This window comes from Elephas maximus, chromosome 22 (assembly GCF_024166365.1).
Source record: "Elephas maximus indicus isolate mEleMax1 chromosome 22, mEleMax1 primary haplotype, whole genome shotgun sequence".
Classification (NCBI taxonomy): domain Eukaryota; kingdom Metazoa; phylum Chordata; class Mammalia; order Proboscidea; family Elephantidae; genus Elephas; species Elephas maximus.
Window position 1 is genome coordinate 27462483 of NC_064840.1, and position 23513 is coordinate 27485995.

At 41.7% G+C, this 23513-nt stretch overlaps 1 protein-coding gene and 1 long non-coding RNA gene across 5 annotated transcripts in view; one reads left to right on the top strand and one right to left on the bottom strand.

The window, feature by feature from the left end:
* The window catches only part of KREMEN1 (kringle containing transmembrane protein 1), a 108373-nt gene that overhangs the window by 46657 nt on the left and 38203 nt on the right, over window positions 1-23513 (bottom strand). For all 4 annotated transcript variants that reach the window (XM_049866954.1, XM_049866950.1, XM_049866951.1 and 1 more), the window contains exon 4: window positions 10497-10621. In XM_049866954.1, the coding sequence (XP_049722911.1) occupies window positions 10497-10621 (125 nt within the window). The remainder of the gene's footprint in view (window positions 1-10496; window positions 10622-23513) is intronic.
* LOC126066103 (uncharacterized) lies at window positions 12719-22322 on the top strand. Its single transcript, XR_007514999.1, has 3 exons — window positions 12719-12991; window positions 19675-19805; window positions 22113-22322. It is a non-coding gene; the product is annotated as an uncharacterized LOC126066103 (long non-coding RNA).

Here is a 23513-nt window from a genome sequence, read left to right on the forward strand (position 1 = left end):
CCACCTAAGATGCATCAATTGGTCTCAACCCACCTGGATCAAAGGAGAATGAAGAACACCAAGGTCACACGATAACTATGAGCCCAAGAGACAGAAAGGGCCACAGGAACCAGAGACATACATCATCCTGAGACCAGAAGAACTAGATGGTGCCCGGCCACAACCCATGACTGCCCTGACAGGGAGCACAACAGAGAACTCCTGAGGGAGCAGGAGATCAGTGGGATGCAGACCCCAAATTCTCATAAAAAGACCAGACTTAATGGTCTGACTGAGACTGGAGGAATCCCGGCGGTCATGGTCCCCAAGCCTTCTGTTGGCCCAGGACAGGAACCATTCCCGAAGACAACTCATGAGACATGGAAGGGACTGGACAATGGGTAGGAGAGAGATGCTGATGAAGAGTTGGCTACTTGTATCAGGTGGACACTTGAGACTGTGTTGGCATCTCCTGTCTGGAGGGGAGATGGGAGGGTAGAGAGGGTTAGAAACTGGCAAAATTGTCATGAAAGGAGAGACTGGAAGGGCTGACTCATTAGGGGGAGAGTAAGTGGGAGTATGGAGTAAGGTGTATATAGGCTTATATGTGTCAGACTGACTTGATTTATAAATGTTCACTTAAAGCTCAATAAAAATTATTAAAAATAATAATAATAATAAAAAGGGACTAAGAAATGTAATCATACACCTTCCATATGGAGAGGAAGACACGACAATACAAAGAAATAAAAGTTAGTTTTAAATTTAGAAAAATAGGGGTAAATAATAAGGTAACCACAAAGGAGACAAACTACCCTACTCATCAAAATAAAATACGAGGGAAAAATACAGACTCAGCAGAAACAAAATCAACAATAACAAATACGAGGAAAGGACAGTATATAAAGAAAATCTACTCAGCACATAAAATCAAGTCGGAAAAAGAAACTGTCAACACACAAAAAAAGACATCAAAACGATAGCACTAAATTCATACCTATCCATAATTACCCTGAATGTAAATGGACTAAATGCACCAATAAAGAGACAGGGAGTGGCAGAATGGATTAAAAAACAAGATCCGTCTATATGCTGCCTACAAGAGACAAACCTTAGACTTAGAGACACAAACAAACTAAAACTCAAAGGATGGAAAAAAATATATCGAGCAAACAACAATCAAAAAAGAGCAGGAGTGGCAATATTAATTTGGGACAAAATAGACTTTAAAGTGAAATCCATCATAAAGGATAAGGAAGGACACTATACAATGATTAAAGGTACAATAGACCAAGATGATATAACCATATTAAATATTTACGCACCCAATGACAGGGCTGCAAGATACATAAAACAAACTCAATCAGCATTGAAAAGTGAGATAGACAGCTCCACAATAATAGTAGGAAACTTTAACACACCACTTTTGGTGAAGGACAGGACATCCAGAAAGAAGCTCAATAAAGATACGGAAGATTTAATGCCACAATCAACCAACTTGACCTCGTAGACATATACAGAACACTCTACCCAACAGCAACCAAGTATACTTTCTTTTCTAGTGCACATGGAACGTTCTCTAGAATAGACCACATATTAGATCATAAAGCAAGTCTTAGTAGAATCCAGAACATTAAAATATTACAAAGCATCTTCTCTGACCATAAGGCCATAAAAGTGGAAATCAATAACAGGAAAAGCAGGGAAAAGAGATTAAACACTTGGAAACTGAACAATACCCTGCTCAAAAAAGACTAGATTATAGAAGACATTAAGGATGGAATAGAGAAATTCAGAGAATCCAATGAGAATGAAAACACTTCCTATCAGAACCTTTGGGACACAGCAAAAGCGGTGCTCAGAGGCCTATTTATATCAATAAATGCACACATCCAAAAAGAAGAAAGGGCCAAAATCAAAGAATTATCCCTACAACTGGAACAAATAGAAAGAGAGAACAAAAGAAACCCTCAGGCACCAGAAGAAAACAAATAATAAAAATTAGAACTGAACTAAATGAAATAGAAAACAGAAAAACAATTGAAAGAATTAACAAGACCAAAAGCTGGTTTTTTGAAAAAATCAACAAAATTGATAAACCACTGGACAAACTGACAAAAGAAAAACAGGAGAGGAAGCAAATAACCCGAATAAGAAATGAGATGGGTGATATTACAACAGACCAACTGAAATTAAAAGAATCATATCAGATTACTACGAAACACTGTACTCAAACGTATTTGAAAACCCAGAAGAAATGGATGAATTCCTAGGAACACACTACCTATGTAAACTAACACAAACAGAGGTAGAACAACTAAATAGACCCATAACAAAAGAAGAGATTGAAAAGGTAATCTAAAAACTCCCAACAAAAAAAAGCCCTGGTCCGCACGGCTTCACTGCAGAGTTCTACCAAGCTTTCAGTGAAGAGTTAACATCACTACTACTAAAGGTATTTCAGAGCATAGCAAAGGACGGAATACCACCAAACCCATTCTATGAAGCCACCATATCCCTGATACCAAAACCAGGTAAAGACACCACAAGAAAAGAAAATTATAGATCTATTATCCCTCATAAATGTAGATGCAAAAATCCTCAACAAAATTTTAGCCAATAGAATTCAACAACATATCAAAAAAATAATTCACCATGACCAAGTGGGATTCATACCAGGTATGCAGGGATGGTTCAACATTAGAAAAACAATTAATGTAATCCACCACATAAATAAAAGACAAGAATCACATGATTTTATCAATTGATACAGAAAAGGCATTTGACAAAGTTCAACACTCATTCATGATAAAAACTCTCAGCAAAATAGGAATAGAAGGAAAATTCCTCAACATAATAAAAGGCATTTATACAAAGCCAACAGCCAACATCACCCTAAATGGAGAGAGCCTGAAAGCATTCCCACTGAGATCGGGAACCAGACAAGGATGCCCTTTATCACCACTCTTATTCAACATTGTGTTGGAGGTCCTAGCCAGAGCAATTAGGCTAGATAAAGAAATAAAGGCCATCCAGATTGGCAAGGAAGAAGTCTAAGTATCTGTATTTGCAGATGACATGATCTTATACACAGAAAATCCTAAGGAATCCTCCAGAAAACTACTGAAACTAATAGAAGAGTTCAGCAGAGTATCGGGATACAAGATAAATATACAAAAATCAGTTGGATTCCTCTACACCAACAAAAAGGACATCGAAGAGGAAATCACCAAATCAATGCCATTTACAGTAGCCCCCAAGAAGATAAAATACTTAGGAATAAATCTTATCAGAGATGTAAAAGACTTATACAAAGAAAACTATAGTACACTTCTGCAAGAAACCAAAAGAGACATAAGTGGAAAAACATACCTTGCCTGTGGATAGGAAGACAACATTATAAAAATGTCTATTCTACCAAAAGTGATTTATACATTTAATGCAATTCCGATCCAAATCCCCCCCCGAAAAAGAAAAAAAATCCCCCCCCCCCCAAAAAAAAATCCCAAAGACGTTCTTTAATGAAATGGAGAAACAAACTGCCAACTTCATATGGAAGGGAAAGAGGCCCCGGATAAATAAGGCATTACTGAAAAAGAAGAACAAAGTGGGAGACCTTACTTTACCTGATTTTAGAACCTATTATACCGCCACAGTAGTCAAAATAGCCTGGTACTGGTACAACAACAGATACATAAACCAATAACAGAATTGAGAATCCAGACATAAATGTATCCACATACGAGCAGTTGATATTTGACAAAGACCCCAAAACAGTTAAATGGTGCTGGCATAACTGGATATTCATCTGCAAAAAAATGAAACAAGACCCATACTTCACTCCATGCACAAAAACTAACTCAAAATGGATCAAAGACCTAAATATAAAATCTAAAACTATAAAGATCATGGAAGAAAAAATAGGGACGTTAGGAGCCCTAATATATGGCATAAACAGTATACAAAACATTATTAAGAATGCAGAAGAAAAACTAGATAACTGGGAGCTCCTAAAAATCAAACACCTATGCTCATCCAACGACTTCACCAAAAGAGTAAAAAGACTACCTTCAGGCTGGGAAAAAGTTTTTAGCTATAACGTTTCTGATCAGCACCTGATCTCTAAAATCTACATGACACTGCAAAAACTCAACTACAAAAAGACAAATAACCCAATTAAAAAATGGGCAAAAGATATGAATAGACACTTCGCTAAAGAAGACATTCAGGTAGCTAACAGATACATGAGGAAATGTTCACAATCATTAGCCATTACAGAAATGAAGATCAAAACTACAATGAGATTTCATCTCACTCCAGCAAGGCTGGCATTATCCAAAAAACACAAAATAATAAATGGAGAGGCTGTGAAGAGATTGGAACACTTCTACACTGCTGGTGGGAATGTAAAATGGTACAACCACTTGGGAAATCGATTTGGCGCTTCCTTAAAAAGCTAGAAATAGAACTACCATATGATCCAGCAATCCTACTCCTTGGAATATATCCTAGAGAAATAAAAGCCTTTACAGGAACAGATATATGCACACCCATGTTTATTGCAGCACTATTTACAATAGCAAAAAGATGGAAGCAACCAAGGTGCCCATCAATGGATGAATGGATAAATAAATTATGGTATATTTACACAATGGAATACTACGTATCGATAAAGAACAGTCAGGAATCGTTGAAGCATTTCATAACATGGGAGGAACCTGGAAGGCATTATGCTGAGTGAAATTAGCCAGTTGCAAAAGGACAAATATTGTATAAGACCACTACTATAAACCCACCCAGCCCAGTGCCGTCGAGTCGATTACGACTCATAGCGACCCTATAGGACAGAGTAGAACCGCCCCATAGAGTTTCCAAGGAGCGCATGGTGGATTCGAACTGCTGACCTTTTGGTTAGCAGCCATAGCACTTAACCACTACTATAAGATCTTGAGAAATAGTTTAAACTGAGAAGAAAACATTCTTTTGTGGTTACCAGAGCGGGGGAGGGAGGAAGAGTGGGAGAGGGGTATTCGTTAATTAGATAGTAGATACGAACTATTTTAGGTGAAGGGAAAGACAGCACACAATACAGGGGAGGTCAGCACAACTGGACCAAACCAAAAGCAAAGAAGTTTCCTGAACATCTAAGTCAATTGGCATAATAAAATCTATTAAGAAAACATTCTGCATCCCACTTTGAAGAGTGGCGTCTGGGGTCTTAAACGCTAGCAAGCAGCCATCTAAGATGCATCAGTTGGTCTCAACCCACCTGGATCAAAGGCGAATGAAGAACACCAAGGACCCAAGGCGATTACGAGCCCAAGAGACAGAAAGGGCCGCATGAACCAGAGACTACATCAACCTGAGACCAGAAGAACTAGGTGGTGTCTGGCTACAACAGATGACTGCCCTGACAGGGAACACAACAGAGAACCCCTGAGGGATCAGAAGACCAGTGGGATGCAGACCCCAAATTCTCATAAGACCAGACTCAATGGTCTGACTGAGGCTAGAAGGACCCCAGTGGTCACGGCCCCCAAGCCTTCTGTTGGTCCAGGACAGGAACCATTCCCAAAGCGAACTCCTCAGACATGGATTAGACTGGACAATGGGTTGGAGAGGGATGCTGGTGAGGAGTGAGCTTCTTGGATCAGGTGGACACTTGAGACTATGTTGGCATCTCCTGCCTGGAGGGGAGATGAGAGGGTGGAGGGGGTTAGAAGCGGTGAAATGGACACGAAAAGAGAGAGTGGAGGGAGAGAGCAGGCTGTCTCATTTAGGGGAGAGTAATTGGGAGTGTGTAGCAAGGTGTATATGGGTTTTTGTGTGAGAGACTGACTTGATTTGTAAGCTTTCACTTAAAAAATCACTTAAAGCACAATAAAAATTACATATAAAAAAAAATCCACTGTCCACGTAAGTGTGGGTCTATTTCTAGACTCTCTATTCTGTTTCACTGGTCTACAGCATGGCTCAGAAAAAATTTTTCTATAATGGTCGGAGAGTAAATATTTTAGAATTTGTGGGCCATACTACGCATCTTTGCTACTGTAGCACAAAAGCAGCCACAGACAATATGTAAAAGAATAGATGTGGCTATGTGCCAAGAGAAGAAGCCCTGGTGGCGCTGTGGTTAAAGCACTTGGCTGCTAACTGGAAGCTCAGTGTTTCGAACCCACCAGCTGCTCCTCAGGAAAAAGATGTGGCAATCTGCTTCCGTAAAGATCACAGCCTTGGAAACCCTATGGGGCAGTTCTACTCTGCCCTACAGGGTCCTTTTGAGTCAGAATTGACTTGATAGCAATGAGGTGGGTATGTGCGAATAAAACCTTATTTCCAAAGTAGGTAAATAGTAGAATTTGGCCTATGAGCCGTTATTGTTGATGCCTGATCTATATGACTATTCTTATACCAATATCATTTGCTTGATTACGTACCTTTATAGAAAATCTTGATATCAGGCAAGGTAAATTCAAGCTTGACCTTCTTTTTCAAAATTATTTTGGCTATTCTAGGTTTTTTGCCTTTCCATATATTTTAGGATCAACCTGTCAATTTTTTAAAACAGTCTGCTATGATTTAGGTTGAAATTGCACTGAATTTACAGATCAATTTCGGGAGAAGTGGCATCTTAATAACACTGAGTCTTCCAACCCACGAACAAGGTCAATGTCTCCATTTACTTAGGTCTTCTTTAATTTCCCTTTACAGTGTTTTATAGTTTTCAGCGTACAGGTGTTTAACATCTTTTCTTAAGTTTATTCTTAAGGTTTTTTTGTTTGTTTAATGTGATTGTAAACAGAATTTTAAAATTGCATTTTGTAATTGTTTACTGCTAGTATAGTGTGTATATATATATACATATTTTTTTTTTAGTATATAGAAAGAAGTCCTTGGGTGGTGTAATTGGTTAAGACCTTGACTACTAACCAAAAGGCTGGAGTTTCGAACCCACCCAGAGGTGGCTCAAAAGAAAGGCCTGGAAATCTGCTTCCAAAAGGTTAACAGCCTTCAAAACCCCATGGAGCAGGTCTACTCTGTACACACGGGGTTGTCATGAGTTGGAATCGACTCAATGGCAACTGGTAACTGGTTGTATACAGACATAAACCTGCAGCCTTACTGAATTTACTTATTAGTTCTAGTATCTTCTTTGTAGGTTTCTTAGGGTTGTATGAAGACAAGATTGTGTTTTGGTATCATAACTAAGAAACCATTGCCTTATCCCAGGTCACACAGATTTATATCTGTCTTTTCTTCTAAGAGATTTACAGTTTTACATTGTAAGTCTTTGATCCATTTTAAGTTAATATTTGTATATGTGAATATATATAAGTATATGGCATGAGGTAGGCAAAGGACCGAGAATAGCCAAAAGAAAGTTTTACTTCTTCCTTTCCAATCTATATGTCTTTCATTCCTTTTTCTTACCTTACTTCATTGGCAAGAACTCCAGTATGCTGTTGAATAGAAGTGGTGAGAGGGGGCATCCTTGTCCGTTCTTTATCTTAGAAAGAGAGCACTGAGTCTTTCACTGTTGAGTACAATGTTAGCTGTAGGTTTTTCATAGATGTTCTTAATCCGGCTGAAAAAGTTCCTTTCTAATCCTAGTTTCCTAAGGATTTATACCATAAATGGATACTGTATTTTCTCAGATGCTTTTTCTGAATTTTTATTTTGAAAAATATCAAACATACAATAAAGTTGCAAGAACAGTACAAAGAGCTGACCTATCCCCTTTACCCAGAGACTTCATTCAAGAAGGCCACTGTCTTAATAATGTCCTCTGTAGAAAAAGGATTCAATCCAGGGTCATACATGTACTAAATTGTCAGTTCTCTTCAATCTCCTTCAATCTGGAATAGTTCTTCAGTCCTTTCTTGGCCTTTATAACCTCAACATTTTTGAAGAGTAAAGGCCAGTCATTTTACAGAATGGCCCTTATTTTAGGTTTGCCTGCTGGTTCCTTGTGATTAGATTCAGATTATGCACTTCTGGCAGAAATATCACTGAAGTGATGACCTATATCCCATCAGGTGGCATATAATGTCTATTTGTCCCATCATTGGTGATATTACTTTGATCACTTGAGTAGGATAGCATATGCCAGTTTTCTCTACTATATTGTTTTCCCTTTATAATTAATAAGCATTGTGTGGGAAAATCTTTGAGTCTATGTAAATATCCCGTTCCTCATGTAACCTTTACCCACTAGTGGATGCAAACTGGGATGTTTACATACTCATTAATATTTGTTCCCTGAATTAATTATTACTATGATACTTGCCAAACGGTGATTTTCTGATTGCATAATTTCTTCTGCTTTTATTAGTTGGTGTTCTACTGTAAGGAAAACCTTTCTGTCTTCCACATTTATTTATATATTTGTTGTTGTTGGGTGCCATCCAGTTGGTTCTGACTCACAGTGACACTACGTACAACACAATGAAACTGCCCAGTCCTGTGTCATCCTCACAATCACTGCTATGTTTGAGCCCATTGTTGCAGCCACTGTGTCAATCCGTCTCATTGAGGGCCTTCCTCTTTGTCACTAACCCTCTACTTTATCAGGCATGATGTCCTTCTTCAGGAACTGGTTCCTCCTGATAACATGTCCAAAGTACGTAAGATGCCATCCTCGCTTCTAAGGAGCATTCTTGCTGTACTTCTTCCAAGACAGATTTGTTCATTCTTTTGATAGTTCATGGTATACTCAATATTCTTCGCCAACACCATAATTCAAAGGCATCAGTTCTTCTTTGGTCTTCCTTATTCACTGTTTAGCTTTCACATGGCAATTGAAAATACCATGGCTTGGGTCAGGCGCATCTTAGTCCTCAAAGTGACACCTTTGCTTTTTATTTATATTAGCATGGATTTATGGATTCTTATTTTAGTCAGTGGGGTATAATTCATTACTATCATCTTTTGCTTTGAAGCACAAATTATCCCAGACGTGGCCATAAGTCGGCTCTTATGTCCCACTGACACGTCCTTAACGCTCTTTGAGCACTTCCTTACTTTCTTGCACAAGATGTTTCAGGCGCCTCTTACACTTTCCCAGTCCCAGCCCTAGAATCAGCCATTTTCTCCAAGGAGCCTTATTTCTTTTTACTGGAGAACAGTATCTAGAAACCAAGATCTGGGTGCTAGGTGTGCTCATTGGTGTGTTGCTGCTCATAGGCCCTGTCAGTGGACAGAGCTAAGAAATATATATGTGTATGTATACATACACACATTTTTACATTTCTTTCTTTCTTTCTTTCTCTCTCTCTTTCTCTCTCTCTTTCTCTCTCTCCTTCCTTCCTTCCTTCCTTCCTTCCTTCCTTCCTTCCTTCCTTCCTTCCTTCCTTCCTTCCTTCCTTCCTTCCTTCCTTCCTTCCTTCCTTCCTTCCTTCCTTCCTTCCTTCCTTCCTTCCTTCCTTCCTTCCTTCCTTCCTTCCTTCCTTCCTTCCTTCCTTCCTTCCTTCCTTCCTTCCTTCCTTCCTTCCTTCCTTCCTTCCTTCCTATCTATCTATCACCATGCACTTATACTAATAATTTCAATTCCTATCCAACATTGCAGGCTTCATGCCAGCTTTCCCCTGCTTCCATATTTGTAACTGTCTTCTCCAGCAGTGAGAAACCTAGTTCCCATCATCCTCAATATATTTACTTATATGCTCAATCCCTTTGCATGCAACCAATCACTTGACTGTGATGGGCCACCTGCCTTTCTTAGCCACCTGCTTCACACAGGCTCTGAACCCTGCCAGGCTACCCTCCTCACTTGGGTCTGCTTAATGGCTTTTTAACTGGAGAAAGGAGGAAAGCAGGGAAGAAGGGAGGGAGGGAGGAAAGGGAAGGAAACAAGGGAGAAAGGAAGGAAGGGAAGGAAAAGAAGGTAGGACAAGTAGGACAGAAGGAAGGAAGGGAAGGAAGGAAGAAAAGGAGGAAAGAAAGGAGTAAGGAAGGAAGAAAAGGAGGAAAGAAAGGTTCTTTTCTTCTTTTTTTAAACATAACAAATAATAGCATTATTGAACCTCAATGACTAAGGAATGAATTTCAGATAAAGGAATGGATAGGAGAAAAAGGAAATATTTTGGATTGGTGTCCAGACTAGGGCCCCTTAGTCTATTAAGGAAGTAGCCATTATATGGCTTTTCCCAGACTGTCTGTTGATCCAGAGAAGTACCAGCTTGTAACATACAAGGACATAAGGAAACGTATAATTCTGTAGGAGGCCAGGTGGGGATGCGGATGTTGGGGATTTTTCCTCCCCTTTTCTCCCAGCCTTTAGATAAAGTGCTGTCTCACATTGCTGAATCTCAAGCCCCACTCTTCCTCCAAGTTCTCCCTGGAAGAAGAAAAGTCGAGTGATATGGCTCAACAGGTTGTTGTTGTTGTTTAATCTATATACATTTCCACATTATCTCAGCAGAATACATTCATGTGTTTATCTTGTACTTTAGTTATTAATAACCACTAACAAGGCTTTTTTTTTGTTTTTTAACAAGGCATAGCCACAGAGCCATTACCTTGAACCTCTGACTCCGACAAAAGCTGATGCAGGTTTGTATGGTAAGTTTGTTAGACGTTTTACTGGTGCCAGTTAGAGGAGGTGGGTTTCCATGATCCTTGTAGCAGCCAAGGTTTCCGGGCACTGGAGAAAAAAGAAAAACAAAAGAATTTCACAACACCTGGCTGTGAAACGCCAAGAGGGAAAAGTTCTTTGTGCCAGGTACTTTCATCCCAGCCAATATTTCCACTCTTGAAGTACAAATAACAAGCAACAAGTTTTAAACACGGAAGCCTTCGTGTCATCTGCCAGATGCCATGTTTTTGTTTTTTTCTGAAGAGTATGAGAGACCCAGACCTACCTTTAACTAACCCTAAGAAATTTTGTAACTGTTCAATATTGATAGGATTTAGTACTGAAGGGAAATAGGAACAATTCTCTAAAAATAGAGAAGTTACAATGTAACGGTAAATTATGTCCCAGAACCACTAGAGGACAGGAAAAGCCCTGGGCAGCCCATCATCCCATGCCTTGTATCTAAACCCCTCTATCCTTAGGAAGCTCCACCAGAGGATTTCTCCCAAGGTCTTCTGATGAGTACATTAATTTCCTATTGCTCTTGCAATGAATTACCACAAACTCTGTAGCTTAAAACAACGTAAAGTTTATTATGTTACAGTTCTAGAAGTCAGAAGCCCTAATTGGATTCTGTAGGGCTAAAACCAAGGTGTCAGCAGAGCTATATTCCTTCTGGGTGCTCCAGTGGACCATCTGTTCTTTGCCTTTTCCAGATCCTAGAAATTGCCCACATTCCTTGGTTGGTGGCCACCTCGTTCTTGCATCTCCTTCCATAGCCACATCTTCTCTCCCTCTGCTTCTGTAGTCACATCACCTTCTCTGACTCTGACCCTCTTGCTTCTCCCTTATAAGGACCCTTGTGATACTTGAGGATCGTCTCCCATCTGAAGATCCTTAACGTAATCACACCTGTGATATCTTTTTTGTCACGTAAGGTAACTTATTCACGTATTCTGGAGATTAAGACATAGACAGCTTTAAACCAAAACCAAATCCACTGCCATCAAGTCAATTCTGACTCATAGTGACCCTATAGGACAGAGTAGAACTGCCCCATAGGGCTTCCAAGGAGTGCCTGGGGGATCTGAACTGCTGAGTTTTTGGTTAGCAGTCACAGCTGTTAACCACTGTACCACCAGGGTTTCTCGCAACTCTACAGGACAGAGTAGAACCGTACCATAGGGTTTCCAAGCAGCAGCTGGTGGATATGAACTGCCGACCTTACGGTTAGCAGGCAAAAATGCTTAACCACTACACCACCAGGGCCCCTGAATATCTTTGGGAGGCCAATATTCAGCCTACCACAGTGAGCATACTAGTGTTTCACAACCCCAAAATCAGATGGTTTGGTCTAGTAGAAAAAGCTGTATCTGAGAATAAAGAAACCTGAATGTATGTACTGCTTGTGGTAGATAGATTTCAAAGATGGCCCTCAATGATCCCCACCTCTGGTATTCACACCTGTCTTAGTCATCTAGTACTGCCATAACAGAGATACCACAAGTGGAGGGCTTTAACGAACAGAAATTTATTCCCTCACAGTCTAGGAGGCTAGAAGTATGAATTCGGGGTGCCAGCTCCAGGGGAAGACTTTCTCCCTCTGTTAGCTCTGGGGGAAGGTCCCTGTCATCAATCTTCCTCGATTGAAGAGCTTCTCAGCACAGGGACCTCAGGTCAAAAGGACGCGCTATTCTGGCTTTTCTACCTTGGTAGCATGAAGTCCCATCCCCTGCCCCCCCATCTCTCTGCTCCCTTCTCTCTTTTATATCTCAAAAGAGATCGGCTTAAAGACAAAACCTAATCTTGTAGATTAAGTCCTACCTCATTAACATAATTGTCTCTAATCCTACCTCATTAGTATCATAGAGGTAGGATTTACAACACAGCAAAGTCATATCAGATGACAAAATGGTGGACCATACCGGGACACAATACTGGGAATCACGGCCTAGACAAATTGACACATATTTTTGGGAGACATAATTCAATCCATGATAACGCCCGTGTGTAATGCCCTCCCCCTTGAGTGTGCCTGTCTGGTAACTTCCTTCTGACCAATAGAGTGTGGCAAAGTTAACAGGATATCACTTCCATGATTAGGTTACGAGAGAATGTGACTTCTGTCTTGTTAGCAGATTCTCTCCATTTCTTTCTCAGCTTGTATTCTTTGATGAAGCAGTAAGTCATGTTGGAGAGGCCACATGGCAAGGAACTAAAGACAGCCTCCAGCCAATAGCCAGCAAGAAACTGAGACTCTAGGTCCAACAGTCCACAAGAAACTGAATCCTGCCAACAATGACATGACCTTCGAAATAGATCTTTCCCAAGCCAAGCCTTGAGACGTGATCCTGGCCCTGGCTGACAACTTGACTGCAGACTTGTGAGAAACCCTGAAGCAGGGACCCAGCTAAATTGTACCCAGATTCCTGATCCACAGTAAGTGTGAGACTAAAAATGTGTTTTCTCAAGCCACAAAGTTTTGGGGTCATTTGTCATGCAGCAATAGATAACTAATATACCTATACATACCAAATATCTGTTTATTGAATGAAAGAATGGATTAATTGTGGGCAATGAGCAAATCAACCTCTCTGGACCTTAGTTTTCCATCTGTGTTATCAATTTATTGATCACTGCATCTCTATCTGGCTCCTCACAGTTTATATATCTGAGGCTATAGCAAGACATGAATGCAACCTGGTCCTGGAAGCACTTCTAGGTCAGTTAAGAGTTATATATTACCCAGTGCCAAAGTGATAGCCATAAAGACTCTTAGATAGCATTTCCCCTTTATGTTTGAGACTGGAAAACAGAATGCTCCAGTTTAATAAATTTATATCCACACTGTGATTCTGGAAGCTATGCCACAGATATTTTAAATACCAGCAGATTCATCCATGGTGGCAGGTTTCAACAGAACTTCCATACTAAGGCAGACTAGGAAGAAAGGCCTAGAGATCTACTTTCAAAGATCAGGCAAAGAAAACCTTATGGATCACAACAGAACACTGTCCAACTCACTTGCTTTGGGCACATCATCAGGAGGGATCAATCACTGGAGAAGGCCATAATGTTTAGTGAAATAGAGGGCCGGTAAGGATGAGGGAGACCCTTGGTGAGATGAATCTGCACATAGCCCAAACAATGAACTCAAACATGCCAGTGATTATGAGAATGACACAGGCCTGGGCAACATTTGTTCTTTTGTATGTTAGGTCACCATGAGTTAGAGTCAATTCAATGGCAGCTATCTATCTATCTACGTATCTATTTATATCCACCTACGTACCTACCTATCTCTACATCCACACTGGCTTTTAGGCTCTATGAAACTATGTATGTGTATATGTATACACACATACTTTTTTATTTCTGCCACCATCTAACCAGCTCATTTTAAATTGGCAGGAAGTACCTCTGCTAACCCCAAGAGTCACCCTTCCCCTCTAAGCCAAGTCGTTACCCTTCTCCCTTGCGTCATAGATGGTTCAAATATAACAAATGTGGCTCACCACACAAATGTTAAAATCCATCTTTCGGAAACAAACCAAATCTCTATAGTAGCAAATGTAAACAGAAAGGCTCTAGGCAGTAGGAGTCCAGGGGCCTGCTTGGGAATGTCTGGGCTTTAGGGTTTAAACAGCTGCAGTGCAGTCAGGGGCATATGATATAAGTTGCTGTTGTTAAAGGGACCTTGCATATGGAAACTTGAGCCGTGTGTTTAATGGTTCTTAACAAAAACTACTGGCAGTCCCGGGTTACGAACAAGATCCGTTGCTAAGTGCGTCTTTAAGTTGAATTTGTCAACAAGTCAGTGCATGTACATACGGTGCTTATCTAGCCTTACTATAGTGCAAGAAAAGGCTCGAAGACTTTTCAGTGATTTAAAAGCTGCACGTGCAGTAAGTGAAGGTGATTGCGATGAAGAATTTGTCCTGAGTAGGGATTGGTTCAATCATTTCAAAGTGAGGGCAAATTTCCATAACTTTAAAGGGCAAGTTCAAGTTGTCCATAAGTTGGACATTTGTAACCCAGTGACTTACTGCACTTGATTATGATCACCTTGGTCATTTACTCTGAATTTTTTCTCATTTGTTCCATTATGCCCACAAGTAAGCATGTTACTGCTTATTAGTTCATAAAGACCCCAAAGCACAAATCATATGTGTTAAGATTTGACATAAACAAGGCCATGGGTTGCATTAATGTAGCTAGAACCTATAAGCTTTATTCACAACAGTTTGCTGAGCAAATCCAGGCAGTTCATGTTCCAGCAGGGCAGCAAGGTCCCAAAACACACCATGAGGTGGATCTCTGGGAAGCAGACCACGCCCTGCTGCTGCTCTAAGCCACTGGAACACCAGCGGCACCTCGGGGATCATCCTTACTGCCTAAGTCAACCACTTGCCAAACACTGTCAATTCTACCTCCTAAAATACCATGCAACTGTCCATCTCTTTCCATCCATGCTGCCACCTCCCCAGTTCAGGCCATTGTCTCCTTCCACTTAGACCACTGCATCAACCTTCTATTCCATCTACCTGTTCCCAGGCCCATCCTCTCTAATCTAGTTAGTATACTGCGACCAGAACAATCTTTTCACAGTACATTTCAGACAGAAGGAGTGGCAAATACAAAGGCCTGAGGCAAGGACGGCCTTGGCCTTGCACATCTAAGTGAGCATGGCCAGTGGTGAAGAGAGGGAAAAGCAGCAGCAGATGGAGAGGTAGGCAGGGCCCTGTGTAAAACCCTTCAAAGTGCCCTGGTTGCCACTCAGGATAAAGTCCACACTTTCTCACGGGGTATACAAGGCACTGCCTGATCTGTGCTGTCCTGCCTTCCCTCCCCCAGCAGTATGGCCTTTCTACCCCTGGGCTCACATTCTATACCAAGGCCAAATTAAATTATAGTATATGTACAAGTTTCCCAACTGCACCTTGCTCTCTGGTCTCTGAGTTTTTCCACATGCTATTCCTTCTGCATGGAATACTCTTCCCTACTTAGCCTGAGCATCATTTCCTCTGGAAGTCCCTATCCCCATCTGTGTCCCTGACCTCTTAGCTGGGTCTTCAGCTTCAGGGCCTCCCACTGGTCTGCAGTCAGAGTGTCAGCCAGGGCTGTGGTCTCATCTGAAGGCTTATAAACCCCTGTTGTGTGGTCCTAAAGCAGCCTGTGTGAGTTTGATTCTAAACATCTGTTACTTGTTTCTCTCTTGGATTTAACCATGAACGACTTGAAGCAGGACTATATCTTCTCCACACAATTGTGTGCCCAGGGTTGGCACTGGCCCCAGCCACACAGCAGGTGTGCTATAACTATGTGCTGAATGAGCAAGCCTAGCCCAGGTCGCCAGCTGAAACCACAGAGGGAGTGGGTAAAGGTAACCTGTCTCAGGCAGCACTGAAGGAACAGAGCAGACTAGAATCAAAAAGCAGAGCTGACCTGCATAGCAACATCCACTGAAAGCTAGTAACCACTGGTTTTGACTCCTGCTCACTGTCCTCTTTGTCAGTTAACTTTAAAACTAAAAATGTTATCCTAAACATTTTGGATAAAACCTCTCTAAAATGCATTACATATTTCTTAAGCAAATTTAACATACTTCAACCTGTTTTAAATTTTTCTTGGTGACTCGAGGTCATCAAATGTACTTCCCTGAATAGCCCCAGACTGCTGTGCTTTTTTGTGTTCTTGTGTCTGACTTTAATAGTTGATCTGTCTCCTTGGTTGTTGTCACGGCTGCTGAAGCCTCAGAACATTAAACTGAAAGAGGTCTTATACAGCAGCTAGCTCTTGCTACTGTCAGTGCCTGCAGGCTTTGCTTAGCTTCTTCATCTGCTGCCGCTTAGGCTTAGGCTTAGAAAAAAACGACGGCGCTTAATAGAACTGGATGAAAACTGAGCATCATTTCGAAAAGAGGGAGAGTCTTTTTGCTCCCCACTTGCTGCCCTCCAAGGCGTAGCTCAGGGGTTGTTTCTGCTTGCTCAATTCGCAGAACGTGGTGACATCCTAAAGGGCACTGGCGCTACCACCATCATCTGTCCCAGAGCAGCCAGCACATTGCTGTGATCACAAACGTGGGCTTTGGTGTCAGACAAACCCTTGCGTGAGCTCTGGCCCCTCCACTGCGGCCTTTTTAGAAAGTTCAGTTTCATCAGCAGTGGGAAGAGGAACAATATTAGCCTCAAAGGGCTCTTGTGAGAACTAAAATGAGATAATGTAAATAAAATAAATACCACCAGGCCTGGCAGGATAGGATGTGCTGAATAAATAGTGTTTATTATCATTTTTTTTATTATCATTATATATAATAAGGCTTTTTATCATTCACCACACAAATAAGAGCTTGCTGAGACCAAATCAAAGGCAGCCTCCTCAGAAAACTGTTTTACCCTCAATATTAAGATATTAATCTCTTACATCTGTCTAGCAGACAATGTGCTTTCCCATAAGTCCTCTCCCATAAAACTCACAGCCCTTTCAGGAAAGCAGGGCAGATGATGGTATTCCTATTTGACAAAGAAGAAACCACAGTTTAGTGAGGTTAGGGACTTGTCTGGGAACATACAACATGGCACCAGGGAATAGGGGTCAGCGCCGGGGTTGCAGATTCTCACTCCAGTGTTTTCCTTGGTGTCCCTATCCCCTTTTCTCAAAGGGTCAGTTTGAGGAACTAAATGAAAAAGTGACTCCCTGAGATTAAAGTTCAAATTCTCAAACGTGCTACTGCTTCCTTAATGCTCTGTGCACAATGCAAGGAGCCTCTGAGATAGTGGTTAGCCTCTGAGGGGTGCCACTGCCCTCTGACTCGTACTGGAAAGTGTGGCTCGAAGTCTCGCCAGAGAAGACACGTCATGTAGTCTTCAAAAGCGTTACTGGTCAACTGAGTGGATTTCCAGACTGTGTCCCACCCTCAGCTCTTCCGAGAAGCAGGGAGGAAAAGTCAATTTGAAAAAGGATATTTGTTCTCAAATTCTTTTTTACTTTCAAGGCCACTTGAAAGTCCTTGTGGCTTGGTCATGCATTTTTCCTCTTACCAAAGAGGCTTCATCACTTTCGGTTTTTAAAAAATCATCTTAAAACACAAATGGACCCCTTGTTTATCATAGTTGAGGCTTTAAGACTCATAGTAATTCATTACCAACATTTTCTCTAGATGTTCAGAGTTCTTGACCGAGATACATTTGAGAGGTGGGCTGAGGGGAGATGGTGCTCTACTCAGATTAACTCAATAACTATTATGTGACTATCACAGGAAACAAACCTGTTGCCGCCAAGTCAATTCCAACTCAGAGCAACCCTACAGGAGAGGGTAAAACTGCCCCACAGGGTTTCTAAAGCTGTAATCTTTATAGAAGCAGACTACCACATCATCCTCCCATGGAGTAACTGGTGGGTTTGAAACGCTGACCTTTCGGTTAGCAGCCAAATGCTTAACCACTGTGCCACCAGGGCTCCTTGAACACTGAATAGATATATTTGGGTATAACTGTGGCCTTGTTGTAAAGGTGCTCCACACACTTTCACGGGGAACTACACAGCTCACAGCCCTCCTCTGAGAACCGCAACACCTTCTCAGGGAATCTGCTCCCATAACTGCTGCTGGTTGAGGACAGGACAAGGGGCCCCTTCCTCTGGACACAGCTGATTCACACTGGGGCCACTGGATTCTCTCTCCCAAGAATCTGGAATTGCAGGTATTGGACCTGTAGGGATCGATCAAATAGGGGTTAAGGCAAGTTACCGTATCTGGGCCATGTGAGTTGGTACAGGGGCAGATTTTGCTGATCCACAAACAGGAAGACGAATGGGTGCCATTCTGAGAGAGGCAGAGATGGGAGGCCCTGTGGCCTCGGGGAGAGACCACGAGAGTGGGTACTTTCTTCCAGGTTCTTGGGAGACAGGGATTAGGTTCTGTGATATACCCCTAATGTCTTTCAATAAATCCCTTTTGCTCAAGTTAGCTTGAGTAAGTTCTATTCCTGGCAACCAAACAATTCCTGTCAAAGACAGAAGGCTGACCAAACACACAACAAAATATTATTTAAAAAAAAAAACACACAGAAGGCTGCCCATCATCATAAAAGCTCACCTTGAACACAGATCTTCAGATGGCAATTCACATAAGAAGCAGCCCTGACTGTTCCTGTTTTCTATTCCAGAGCTCTGATCAGACTTTCAGAAACCAGAGCCAAAGTTCTTATCCCGAGTTTTTAGAAAACTCCATTCATGGCTCTGCAGAATTTCTTTTACTTCTTCTTATAAGTAAAATCTGCTTCTTCAGAAATGATGCAACTCCTTTGCCTATTTTAAATGTCATTTAAAACCTGTGTCAATACCACTTTCTGCCCCAGGGACTTGCACTGGTACCTCAGTAGCTGACTTCTCCCCTCCATAGGAATGTGAACGAAGTGAGAATGTGGGGTAGTCTTCTTACGGAAAGATGATACTACTGGTGCCCTACTAAGGAACTAATCATTTAGAATACTTCCTTCAGAGTATTGATGGGTTATGGGTAGATTCATCTACACTCTCAGCCCTGTGACCACCAGCACACTGCAGCCCCTCCTGTCCACCTATAACTTCTGTTCCAAATTTGGAAGCTGCCGTCTTGGTCCAAGTCCTTATCACAACATGGCTCCACCATCCTTCTATAACTTTACTTCTAAACATCAGCAATCCACTTCAGTCACTCTGATTCTTCAAACTCCTCACTCATGCCTCTGAGTCATACCAACTCATCCAAATAACTAAGCACAGCTTTGTTTTCTTCCTCAATGAAATGAAACCTTTAGGGAAAGGTAGTAAGGGTTCCTAAGGATCCTGACCCCTGAATGGCACTGATGTCTTCCAGTAGTAGTTCCCTTCTGGTAGGAGACTCTTCTCTGAAACTTATTTCTGGAGATTTAATATGGCAGATAGTCTCCAAAGAAGGCCCCAGCAATTTCTCCCTGCCCTGGACATTAATATTGTTCCCCACTTTGAAGAGTTGGAATTGATTCCCCCTACTATTGAATCTGGGGTGGACGTGCAACTTGCTGTTGACCAACAGAATGTGGTGGACTTGGGAGTTCACGCCTTAAGAAGACTGGCAGCTTCTATTTTCTTTCTCTTGGAAGCTAGCCACCACGTAAGAAGAATGACTACCCTGCTGGAAGGAGAGATCACGTGGCTAGAGGTCTGAAGTCATCTTGGATGTTCCAATCCCAGCAGAGCTCCCAGCTGAATGCAGCCACCTGCCTGAGCCCAGGTGAGAGCAGTAGAAAAACCGCTCAGCTGAAACTCAACCAATGCACAGAATCGGGAGTAATGACAAACTTGTTGTTTTAAGACACTAGGTTTTTGGGTGGCTTGTTATGCAGTGATAGACAACCGATACACCTTGCTTGATTAAAGTTCAGTCTACTATACCTCATAATACATCTGTGCCTCTGGGAAGAAGAGCTTGGTTTGTTGACTTGGACATTTTTTTCAGGGACACCACAAATATCCAGGCAAGGAACCACAGAGTCATCTTTTATTCTTCCCACTGTTTCATCTCTCATATATTCCACTTGTCATCAAGTTCTGTCTTCCTAAATGCATCTTGGATTTAACCCTTCCTGTCTTATTGGGCTATCACAGCCCAGGCCCTTATCCCCTGGATTTAGAAATCTACACTCATTCTCTCCTCCCCAAACTTCCTTCCTCTGATCCATCCCATAAATGGACACTGGGCCCATGTTCCAAAAATAGGGCTTTCAGCATGTCATTCCCCATCTTACCAACTCTGATGTTCAAGGTCTGCCTGGTTCCTCTCTGTCCACTCCTCTACTCCAGCCTAGATCCCAATCTGCATTCACACCAATCTTGTGCCCTTCTTCCATGCCTCTCTCATGTTGTTACCGAGCTGGTGTGCCTGACCCATCAATTCCCTACCCACCTTTCTCCATAATGACACCCCCCAACTTCCACAACCCTATTGAGCCCTCTCATCTTCAAAAACTCATAGCATTGTACCTCATAATTCAACATTTATTTTTGTAATGGCTGTGCTGGTCTCTGTCTCGTGTTTATAACTCAGATTCCTAACTATATCATAAGATTGAGGGTAGGAACTATTTCTTATGTTTATTTATATTCCTTGGATGTCCCTGGGTGGTGCAAACAGTTAAGTACTAGGCTACTAGCTGAAAGGCTGGCAGTGGATGTCCCTTGGAAGAAAGGTCTGGCCATCTGCTTCTGAAAGGTCACAGCCAGAAAAACCCCATGGAGCACAGTTCTATTTTCACATACATGGGATCACTATGAGTCGAAACCAGCACAACAGCAACTGGAACCAAAACGTATGTTCCTTATAGACCCTATCAAGTGCTGGTATAAAGATTTCCATAAAATCATCTTTATCGATCTCAATAGTTTTCCCTTTTCAAGTTATTATTATGCTTTACGCGACTGTGCTTTGGAACATTTTGGAAATAACAGTGTATCTGTCACTGAGGAAAATGTCCATTTGGTTCAGAAAATCTGTACTTTTTTTGTGGAAAATTAAATAACATTCACTGCCAAAAATAAAGAATAGCCGAATGTACACCAGACCTGAATCCACGAAGCTGCATTATAAGAACAAACACGGGGTCTCTTGTGTTCTCTGGGTTCAACGTCACACCAGGTCCCAAGGGGACTGGCCACAGCAGCAGCAGCTGATGGCCTGGTACCAAGCCCCTCAGTCAGTCATATGAAAAAGAATGGGCAGAAATAAAAAGGCTAGGAATAACGCCTTCAAGGAGTTAGGCCACAGAAACACGCCAATGGTAGCCTATTTCTTGAGGAAAGCACTGGTCACCACAATACCTATTGTTACCACCATGCACCAGGTCCTGGACTTAGAGTTGTATGCATTTTACTCATTTAATCTTCAAAACAACCCTGGTAGGAAAGCACAGAGAGGAAACCACGGCTCAGAGGGAAGTTGTTTTGCCTAAAGCCATAAAGCAAGTGATTATTCAAACCTAAGCCATGTGGCTCTAAAGTCCACATTCTTTCCACTAGCTTGTGTTCTCTCTCTTATGAGAAGAGATCTCTCATCACGTCTCCAACAAAGAATAATTACTGAGCACCTGTTACGGCCTCCACTGTGCTAGGTGTTGTAGGAGATTGTTGAAATATACGGTTCTTTTCAGTGTTAGCCAAGGAGTGGTTTGAGAGGGGAAAGCCCCTATAAATTCCATCAGCACCCCTCCACAAATAAACATTTGCTAGGGAAACACAGTTTCGAGAGAAATCCTTGAGTTCCCCTTTCTACACTAAGTCTCTCATCCACAGAAATTCCCAAGCTACCGCTGCTCCTATCTTTGAACAGCTTAGTCTAGTTGGGAAAACAAAACTAAATACTCACGTAAAATAAGAATAAACAATATAAAACAGGATTCTGATAAGACGAATTTGGGCAGTCAAAAAGGGTTCAAAGAAGCAAAAACACTAAGTAACTGTAACTGAAAGACAAAGCCCAGAGGAAAAAAATTAGTCCGCAACGTTTATATTATGAATGTTCATTTCCATATTGTTTTTGCTACAGGTTGAAGTTTGAGGCTGTGAACTACAAATGATGCACAGAGAGCAGGTGAACCGATCCAACAGCAATAAAGGTGCAGGACTGGGAGAGATCTTGAGACTCGGACAAAGCTGGTGATGTGGTGTTTCATGCAAAAAGTCCAGCCATGGGAAGCCTTTTTCCCAGCTGAGAACAGCTGGGTTGAGAACACCCATGGAGCCAGCCCAGCATTCTCCAGGGCAGCTCTGCTGTGCAACAAATGCTTCCTGGATACCATCGTTGCCTGCTTTACTCCTGGGGCCTGGGATTTCCCAAACCCAAAGAAGAAAAGAAAATCACTTAGAGCTAACAGCATGAACTGCAGACCCTCTGTCGCCACTGAGCTAATCCTCTGGTTTCCACAATGTCAGAAAGGCAATCTTAATAATTTGGCATACTATCAGAATTCCAAACTTTAATTTTACACAATCCACAAAGAAAATTCTGAAGAATGACCTCAACAGTAGCCCGGCTATATCCCAGGGCCCCCGTTTTCAAGGCGATAAAGGAAGTGGGGGCTATTCTCAAGTACTGGAAGGAAAGGGCCCTGGGCTCACTGTCAGAATCCTGGATTCAAATCCCATTCAGCCCAGAGTGTCATCCTCATGAAATCACACAGCCATTCTAGCTTTACTCTAACCACGATTTCCTCATCTGAAAAATGGGGGTAGGGTGGGGGTAGGGGAAGAGTAGATATACTACCTGCTCCATAGGATTGTTGAAAAGGTTAAATATGATAACGCGAATATAAGTTCTTTGCACTTAGTAGGCACTCAATGATGGCAGAAACACTAAAATTCAGTGCCGACATTAAAATGCATAAAAGAGAAACTAAGCATTGACTATAATTGACAAGCTGTCTTGACCACCACTGCCAAAGTGCCCTTGGGTTTTTGTAAACTCTAAACACAGCTTTAAAAATTCTTATTAGGGATCACAATTGGAAGCCTTCAAATCCTGTTTTTTGGGCTGCATTTCAATAAGGTAAATACTAACAGTTTAGGATAGCAAATTTGGAGCCAATGAGGGCATAGGCTGAGATCCCCAAAGGTTCCATGTTGCATAGGTGTTATTGCTGGCATCCTCCTAGATTTGTGTGGATGGTAAAATCACTAGACAATTTCTCCCTGATTCAGAGAAATCTTACCCCAAGTCCCTAAATACAGATGCTGAAGAAGCTATGGAGAAATGTCTCCTTCAGACACTCCACGCTCTCCTTAGCCTTATCACCATCTTTCTTGCCAAGTCCAAGCTCTGTACCCAGACCACAGACTTTCCACTATGTGGCTCTGTTTATTTCTTCTCAGACCTCGTCTCCTCTTCTTCCCCTTCCTCCTCCTTCCTCATCTTCTAATGGGAGTTGCATTATTTATTACTTTTTTTTTT